Genomic DNA, 9,515 nt, shown 5'->3' with positions numbered 1-9,515 from the left:
GGGGTCAGGGTCCGCCGCACCTCCGTGCGCCAAAGGCCATCAGAGGCGAGGTGTACCAACATCGGTGCTGATGGGAAAAGAGGAAACCCTAGTCGCCCGCGAGTTGCTTCTTAGGGAGAGGAAAGCTCTTCTGTTCATGTTTGGACTTCTGCCCATCCTTTGCTTCTGCCAGTTGATTTCTCTGACTGGTCCCAGATGAGAGTGAGACTAGGTGGACTTATCCTAGTACGATACTCCAATCAAACATTCAACCGCTTAGATGACCAAGACTAACCGTATTCATTTGCCATCCGATGTGCAGTAGCTAGTGCGACCTATTTGCATCTACCATAAGCATGCCAGAGCTTCAATCACACATTGCAAAAGTCATACTGGACAAGTAAACTAAAACCACGACAGTTGTTATGGATCGGAGGGAGTAGTACACAAGTTGGTTGAGTTGTTTAAGTCCAGTCATGCACCTTCGAAGATGAGACACGGACACGGACTCAACAAGATCAGATGGTTAAATCGTGAGCTGGCTAACTCGACTTGACCCAAGGGGATGAGGATTTTCTTTTTAATCCGTACGGTCGGTGGAGTCAAATTGCTTGCTCCCTTTTGTATTGCAGGGTCCTCTGTTGTGGGCACATCTGTGGTTGTGAACCCAACTACTCCCTCCGTTTCAAAATAGATAACCTAACTTTATATTAATTTTATATTAAAGTTAGTATAAAGTTAATCTATTTTAAAACGGAGGGAGTAGGTAGAAAGCTTCAGCACAACCGTTTGTTATGATGTGTACAGTCCCATTAGTTTTGTTGGTGATTGATTGATGTAATGACAACAGGCGGAATCAAGCATTCGTTCTTGGAAAAAGGCATGTTTTGGATTGGCAAACTAACGGAAGTGGATTCACTCCAACTTTTCTAGAAGAATGAAAAGCACGGCTTTGCTGATTCTAAGTGGCCATTCTTTTTTAAGAAAAAAAAAGGAAGAACATTTTTCAGTCTCTATCGCCATATATATGCTGCCAAAAGAGAAGTCTGAAAACTTGCTCGGTCCTATGGCATGTGTAAATCTGCATGCATAACGCGGGTAGTAAACACTTCCGGTCCGACGACTCGCCCGTCCGCCGTCGCGCGACGACTCGTACGTGCTTTGCTTGGTGGCTTGGGCCCCGAAGGGAAAGGGAAAGGCTCCCGTGCCATGACCCATCCGTCCACGACCACTTCCAGTTCCAGCTACTGCTCTACAGTACTACAATACTGTTCATATCTGGACTTTCGCCCCGTCTTTGCTTCTGCCGGTTGATTTCTCTGACTGGTCCACCAGATGGGACTACGTGGACTTATCCTAGGACGATACCCTAATCAAACATTCAACTGCTTAGCTGATCAAGACTGACCGTACTCATTCGCCATCCGATGTGCAGCAGCTAGTGTGACCTATTCGCATCTGACCATAAGCATGCTAGAGCTTCAATTACACCTCGCAAATATCACACCAGCCACCAGCCACCAGCCAAGTAAACAAGTACAGAAGTACTAATACACAAGTTGTTTAAGTTCAGGCATGCACCTTCAAAGATGGATCTAAGATGAGACACGAACACGGCCTCAACAAGATCAGATGGTTAAAACACGAGCTGACTTGATCCAAGGAGATGAGGATTTTCTTTTTTAACCCGTACGGCTTTGCTGATTCTAAGTGGCCATTCTTTTTTAAGAAAAAAAAAGGAAGAACATTTTTCAGTCTCTATCGCCATATATATGCTGCCAAAAGATTGCCTGGTCCTATGCCATGTGTACATCAGAATGGATTGACCCGTTACTGCATAGCGAGGGCAGTAAAATGACAACCTCATTTTCAGTTTCTTCAGGGTCAAGTCAGTCGACAGCCGGTGGCAGGCACACCGTCATCAAGCTGGAATTCGGCTGACGAACAACGTAATCAAGTAGTCTTGCAAGTTAGAACTACTGCCAGTTGAATTTCTCTGACTTGTTTGTGCGCAGCTTAAGCAAGGTGAACAGCCAGCACACAATGCATACCCAATCCATCGCTGACAGCACGACAGACAATAAAAGTAAAACTGTTTTGTTATCGTTTGACCGTGTTCACCATCAATCGTCAGATGGTGAAAGTAAAGCATATGATTTATTGAAATCCAGCACAAACCACGGCTCCATCAAGGTTGTGGAGAAGTCCAGGGAGCTTAAGATGCTGCTTAACAAGACTTCAGTCGCTGTTCTTTTACAGGGGAAAAAAATATATTCCTTGGTCCTATGGAACCGGCACCAAGAGAAAGTCCGAAAAACTGCCCGATCCTATGGCATGTGTGATCAGAATGGAATGACCCCTTACTGCATAGTGGGAGTAATTAAGTACTAGTAATATGCAAACAATTCAGCATGCAAGCTGGGGTCCTAGGATGAACAACGACATGGATGGATGATCAAGCGGTAAAAATGGTCCGGTTACAACATATACTGGATCGGCAGCTGCACAGCACACTGCCAGACTGGGCCTGCACGACGCCGCCAGCTTCCCCGAAGTGGTGGGTGAATCAGCCTGAGTCGATGACACCCTTCAGGTTCCCATCTCCGCCGGCGCACAATCATTTTCAGTTTCTTCAGAGTCAGACAGCCAGTCCGGTGGCACCAGCATCATCTTGTTCTTGTGCCTGATGCATGGCAAGCAGTCCGTTGATCGATTTCAAGTCGGGCTAACGGTTGCGGATCTTTCGTTCCTTCTACGCTTTCTCAGGTTCTGGCGGTGGCCGTCCAATCCAACTTCCTCCTGTTCGGTTCGGCCAGGAGGCCATGGAAAATCACAAATTCACGATGGATGGATTCAGTCAAACAGAGCTTGCCATCTGCACATGGAACATAACGAGACTTGGTGTTAGAAGTTACTTAGAACATAAACACTCGGCCAATTGATTTCTCTGTCTTGTCTAATACAATCTACATGGAGTTATCCTAGTACTTGTCTGTGGGCAGCTTGCAACAGAAGTTTGTCTAGTGTTAGTATGCAATCAAGAGCTGGGCTATACAAGGTGAACAACACACAGTTTTGCTAACAGCCTGACATGCTAAAAAGACACTTATTTTGTTTGACCGTGTACACCATCAGCCGTCAGATGATGAAAATTAATGCATATGATCTATTCCCTTCTGGCGTAAACCAGAGCTCCACTCTTCGCAATTCAGAATGGTTGTGGAAAAGTACAGGTAGCTTAAGATGCATAACGACTTTGAAAGGGATAAAGACCGAACACTAGAACAAGGTCAAACACACTTGACTTGGTCCAACGCTTCAGCAACTAATCGTAAGCTTTACTCAACAGGTGCACCTTACATTTTGTAACTTATTTTTTAACCATCAAACTGAACCCGTCAATCGGAAAAACTGACCGAAACTAGAGTTATAGTACAAGATAAAATAACAGAATAGCATGGCTGTGTATTTCTAATATTGATAGAATTGATTAATCAGTCAGTGAACAATGGTGTAGTATCAAAAAATCATACCTTGAGCAGCTAATGAAACTCAGCGAGATGTTCAGGAGAACTGGTAAATGATACTAGTGAAACTATTCCATCATCATATGCCCACCGAATTCCTCTGTTTCAAATATTGATTGTGGATAGGATGTGAATCGTACTGATGAATTCAATATGGGCTGCCTCTTCGTGAAGAAAGCTTTCGGCGAGGAGGATATCACAGTGGTATCTAGCTCTGGCCTAAAGGATGCCGAGCAAATTCCTGATGACTTAAAAGACGCCAACAATGACAAGGAACTGCTTTCATCGTCCCACTCGAGATTATCCCATCATGTTTGCTCCCCTCTTATCCTCTTCAGTTTACCAATTTTCCCCAAAGGTAGTTTCTTAATCTTCGGGCAAGCAAACACATCAATATATTCCAAAGAAGGAAAATCCAATTCAGAATTACATAAGCTATTCAAGCTTTGCAACGAATTCAATTGCAAAATTCTCAGTTGCCGAAATGCCTGAATCGGAGTTTCATATGTTCCTTCCGTGACAATAGCATTCTGTATATCAAGTAACTGCTTCATTTTATCACAGCAAGACACATTCAAATGCTCCAGATATGGTAAATTTAAAATGCAGGACAGGTCTACCAATTGATAGGTTCTCCCCACTGTAAGGACACGAAGGTTTTGAAGATGGTCCATACTATTCTTCTCAAGTCGAGGAAGATCCCAAAAGGTCAGGAACTCCAGCCTCGAAAGATGGTCTCCATAACATTTTGTCTTTTTCATAATGCAGAAGTCCTCTAAATCAGAACAGCCCATTACATTCAGAACAAAGATACTTTCCGTTAAAGTGACAGTAAGAGATCTCTCTCCATTCAATTCATATAAACCAAGGCATCTCAAGTGGACTCCAGGTACGTCAAAAAGTCTCTGCAGAGTACTCACTTTCTTTGCCGTTATTCCTAGACTTAAGCAAGATAATTCTTCGACTCTAAACTCATCATAATCCATGTGGTTTGCTGAATCAAAATCTGCTTCGCGGCCGGCATACCTGCTACCATATAGGTTTAAAACTTCTAGCATTGACAAATTTGTAAAAACACTAAAGGGTATCTTCTCCAAGAAATCCATATAGCTCATGTCCAAGAACTTCAACTTTCTTAATAGCCCAATAGCTATAGGCAATAATCTAATGTGTGTTTGCTTCAGTGTGAGATACTGGAGTTCAACCAGCATGCCAATTTCTTCTGGAAGTTCCTTGATGGGAACCCAGGACAAATCCAAGTAGGTCACAGATGATATGCTCTCTAAAAAAGAACGTGGTATGACCTTGAGCCGAAAATTCTGTTGTAGTGACAGAAACTAGAGGTTTGGACAGTTCAAGGCCCGAGGAAGTTCGGGGATGTAATTGCACATTAGAGATATCTTTCTACCTGACCTAAATGTTTCGATGTCCCTATTAGAAATGTTATAAAGTCCTACCCCGGCTTGAACAAACCATTTCATGTGCTCTTCACTGCAATCAGAAGATATCCACAGTGACATGTCCCGGATAATGTCATGTACTCTCACCTCACTATCATCCAAGTAGCCGGTTTCCAGCAAGCACACATCCTTCAAGTACTCAATAATGGAGTAACCCTTGTTGTATCCTTCCTCCATGGTATCATACTCTATCAAACCCATCCCCATCCAACAGTCTATGAGTTCAACTTTCCAAATTGAGTAATCTTCAGGCCACAAAGAACAACATAAGAAGCATTCTTTGATCTGTTTATCCTGCAGCTAATCATAACTTATCTTTAACCTATTGTATAGGTGGCTAACATTCCCCATATTTGGGATCTCATGAATGCGAGACTTCTTCAGAAATGATAAAGCAAGTGCCCATTCATGATAAGACTTCTTTGAAGACATTGCACGGCCGATAGTTATGAGAGCAAGGGGCAAGCCCCCACATTCTTCTGCAACTACATGTGCTAACTTTTCGATCCTAGGATCTGAATTAATGGTTTCTTCTGTTGCTTTTTCTTTGAACAATTTCCAAGCTTTTTCTTGGTCCAAGCATTCCAGGAAAACCCTGTTGTGAGCATCCATATTTGCACAAACACTCTCATACCGTGTTGCCAGAACTACCTTCTGTTTATTCAGGCCACTAGGATATGGAATACCAGCTTCTGCTAGATCCAAATAATTCCATAAATCATCTAGCAGGAGCAAGAACTTCTTCTGCCTTATGAAACTTAACATGACTGAAGCCCGTGTTTCAATGCTGGAGCCTGGTTTCAGGAAGAGACCAATCTTTTCAGAGATGTCTGCTTGGAGCTGCCCTATTCCACACGCCTTAGACACCACAACATATATAACAAGGTCGTATCCATAGTCTTCTTCGATCACACCCAACAAGTGATTGTTGATTTTCCTGAGCAGAGTGGTCTTACCAACTCCTCCCATTCCCCATACCCCTACAATTCCAACTCTGTCATCTTTGAGGTACTGGAGGACTCTGCTTAAGTTACAGTCTGCTCCTTGTGTTGAAGGTACAGTGGGCATTTCTTGCACGGAACATGGTGGAACCTCAATTGACACCTGTTTGAAGGATCCCTTCTCATGCAACATCTCAGCTTCCTTGAGTTTCTTGGCAGCCTGCATACCAGTTTCGTAATTTGACCAATAGCTGAAAGACTGGGCCCTTCTCTTCCTCTGCCCATGTTTCATCTCATTCACTTCACTTTCTATTTCTGCCACTTTCTCTAGCCATTCTGCAACTTCAGGGTTACATGTTTCTTGCTTCCTTTCGGAGTTCATAAGACGGATTTGGATTTCCTGCTTCCTGGCTTCTAGATTCCTTATAGTTCTGTCCAGCTTGCCAATATTTTCCTCCTTGTGTATTATGTATCTCATACGTGTAATCACAGGGTTCCATAAGTGGGATGCCACAGTACTAGTAACGAAATCAATGAGTGCAGAAACAGCCATGTATAAGAGTGGAAGAAGGCAGTGAACAAGGTGATGGTTCACAAGCTGATTATCCTTCAATTGATAACAACACCAAAAGTTTGAACTATGCCTATCAAAAGTGGGACCTGCAGGTTAGATTGCGAGACGCATCAGATATATTGGTCACATACACCCAGTGCAAAATACGAACGCATCAATCTGGCTAAACCTTTTGGGCGTGACTGTGCTGCTTCCGCCCCAGCACCTATCGTTGGATGTCTCGGTTGGTTGCTTTGTATACAAAGCGGGGGGGAAACCCTTTTTCGGTAATAAGGCCAGCCCTATTCAAGAAAAGAAATCGAGCAGGCCAACGACTATAAGACTCGCATTGATTGAGGATAAACAGCATATGTGGCGAGGCCTTAGTCCAATTGAAGTTGACTAGGAAGAAGTATAAGATGGATGAGAGAAGCCTAGAGCTTGACGAACAGTTTCAAGCAAGAAGTAAAAGAGTGAGGGAAGGGGATCCCGACCCGTACCTTGATCCTCGAAGCAGAACCCTCCACAACCTCGGATCGTCCTCGGATGAGAAAGAGAGGCCACTGACGGAGCGCCCTTGGGTGGTTGAAGAGGAGAGGCCTTGCTGCGTTCGCTGGAAATTTCGGAGGAGACCGGCCGGCGGAGAGAGATTCTTGGCCTCTTGGGGCGAAATTCCCCACGCTGACTTTGAGCCCGTCAGTTGCCTTAGAACGTGCTGCGCTCCTCTCCGCGGCCATCGATGGCACCGCATCTTGCGGACTGGGGAACGACGGTGACGGTGACGGCGACCGTGGATCCTGTCCGGGGCAGGGTCAGCGACGGCGACTAGGGGAAGGCCGCCGGTCGGACGGTCGGCCGAGTTTTTTTTCGAGAACGGGGCCGGTCGAGTGAGTAATTCTTTTCTTGAGAAACAGATCGAGTGAGTGGTTTTCTTTCCCACGATTATCACCATCCCCACTTGGGCTTTGAGTGAACGGGGCCCATGGATGTTTATTTGCAGCTCGTCGTGCTTGCGGGTAGAGATAAATGAGCTGACTACAGCGATTACAAAATCTATATCTATATCTATATCTATATCTATACCCCTACTAATAAAACAAGGTGTATTTCTCCAATTTTTTCCTCCATTCACCACGAAAATATTTTTCTTATATCCGAGATGATACTAAATTTTCATGGTTCATCTGTTAAAAAAATAAAAAGTCTTGTACAGAATTTCGTACGTGGGCCGCATGCTCTAAGGCCAAGAAAAGCCACTCATTTATATCCTGCACACACAACTGGGGAACCTTATTTGTCGCACAGCGCGGCATATAATTGGAGCTTCCCATCGGTCGCCCAATGTTGGGCCTGCCTATTTCTGATTTTTCTGTGTTCTTTTTCTATTTTTATTTTTTCCCTTCCAATTTATTTTTTCCTTTTTTCATACATTAATTTTATAAATTTTCCAAAATTTAGTTTTTTGTACTAATTTTTGTTAAATCTTAGAATTTCAAAATTTCTTCCCAGTTTAAAAAAGAATTGGAAATTTAAAATTTTATTTTCGTTCAAAATTTGTTTCAAAATTGAAAAAAAATTCGCATTTTTGAAAAAAATTGAAATTTTTTCTAGATATCCAAAATAAATTTCATTTAAAAAATAACAGAAATTCGTTAAAAAATTTATTTTATTGAAATGTTCACAAATTCAAAAAAATATTCGTGATTAACAAGACATTTTTGAAAATTGATTTTAATGTTCAAAACAAGTTCCCATTTTAAACAATTGTTCACAAATTCAAAACGTGTTCATTTCTCCGCCTTAAAAATAGTCCTATTTTCAAAAAGTGTTTGTAAATTTTAAAAAATGTTCCTATTTCAAGTTTTATTTTCCTTTTTCTAGAAATTAATGTTTTTTCGGAAAAAAATGCTCACATGTTTAAACCAAATCAGGACGTCACCATAAAACCTCGACAATGAGGCAGACCTGAAGGAAAAAATGCACGAATTGGGTAGTGGCCGCCATTCCCACCAACCTCATTACTATAAAGGTCTTGCGTGCCAAACATGACCCGTGAGAACACCACAACTCTGCTGTATCACCCCACTATTGTGTGGAGACCATTTTAATGGACACATCAGTTATCTCTTCCGATACTTCTCGCAAAAAATCTCTCCCGTTGCAACACACGAGCATATATACTAGTAAATTCTAAAAGAAACAAACAAATCTTCAAGATCTTCAAATTCTTTCTTCTTCTACGACACGATCTTGTAATTTTCTTTAGGCAGCCCCATGGAGAATAACGGGCGCTGGGATCTTCGTGCTTGGAGTTCCGAGCAAATGCCCTCTACACCTGTTAGGGAACAATTTGCAAACAGACGCACACACCCTGCCCACTGAGCTCCAACACTATCGTTTTGTTATTTTTTTGAGCATTAATACAGACACAAGCGCTCATATACACGCGCATATACTCACCTCTATGAACGCACACACGCACACCCTACCCCTATGAGCACCTTCGAGAGACTGAGCCGACATATCATCTTGAGATTTACGAAGTCAGCGTAGGCGCCTCGTCGTCGACGGAAACGTCTCCTCCCACTGAAAGCGTGTCACATCCCTAGCTTCTGGCATTGCTCTAGGTTAGCTTCATGTGTGCATCATGTCTATATTTTTGAAACTTGAATTGAGGAATATTGGAAGCCTCAAAACCCTAAATAAAAGAAGGGCAAAAACCCTAGAAATCTCATTCATTGCTCCAAAAGGCTCTTCTTAAATGTTTGATAATTTTTGGTAAGGGTTCTGGTCCCAACCAAAATATTGAACATTTTTAAGGATTTATTTTTGGGACTTTGAATTTAAATCATTAGCTATTTGAATTTGAATTATATTCATATAATTAGAATATAATTTCAAATACCCCTGAAATATTTTATGAGCTTTTGGAAAAGTCCATCTAGCAAAATAAAAATATTCAGAGGAGTTTTTGGCATTGTTTGAATTTGTTTAAATTCAAACAATGGCAAAAGATATTAAATAAAAGAAACAGAACAGAAAAAAATTAAAAAGA

General features: G+C 42.2%; 1 protein-coding gene across 1 annotated transcript; it reads right to left on the bottom strand.

Annotated features, from left to right (window-relative positions):
• Nucleotides 1–1,959: 1,959 nt before the first annotated feature.
• On the bottom strand, nt 1,960–6,673 carry LOC123063490 (disease resistance protein UNI). The gene is made up of 2 exons (XM_044487288.1): nt 3,513–6,673; nt 1,960–2,854 (listed from the first exon to the last, which is right to left on the bottom strand). The coding sequence occupies exon 1, from the start codon at nt 6,458–6,460 to the stop codon at nt 5,267–5,269; it is 1,194 nt and encodes a 397-aa protein (XP_044343223.1). The 5' UTR covers nt 6,461–6,673; the 3' UTR covers nt 1,960–2,854; nt 3,513–5,266.
• Nucleotides 6,674–9,515: the final 2,842 nt, after the last annotated feature.

The sequence above is a fragment of the Triticum aestivum genome, chromosome 3A (assembly GCF_018294505.1).
Source record: "Triticum aestivum cultivar Chinese Spring chromosome 3A, IWGSC CS RefSeq v2.1, whole genome shotgun sequence".
Classification (NCBI taxonomy): domain Eukaryota; kingdom Viridiplantae; phylum Streptophyta; class Magnoliopsida; order Poales; family Poaceae; genus Triticum; species Triticum aestivum.
This window is presented reverse-complemented; position numbering and strand designations above follow the sequence as displayed.

Coding starts and splice junctions, on each gene's coding strand:
- LOC123063490 (XM_044487288.1), bottom strand. CDS start 6,460: ATGGCTGTTTCTGCACTCATTGATTTCGTTACTAGTACTGTGGCATCC.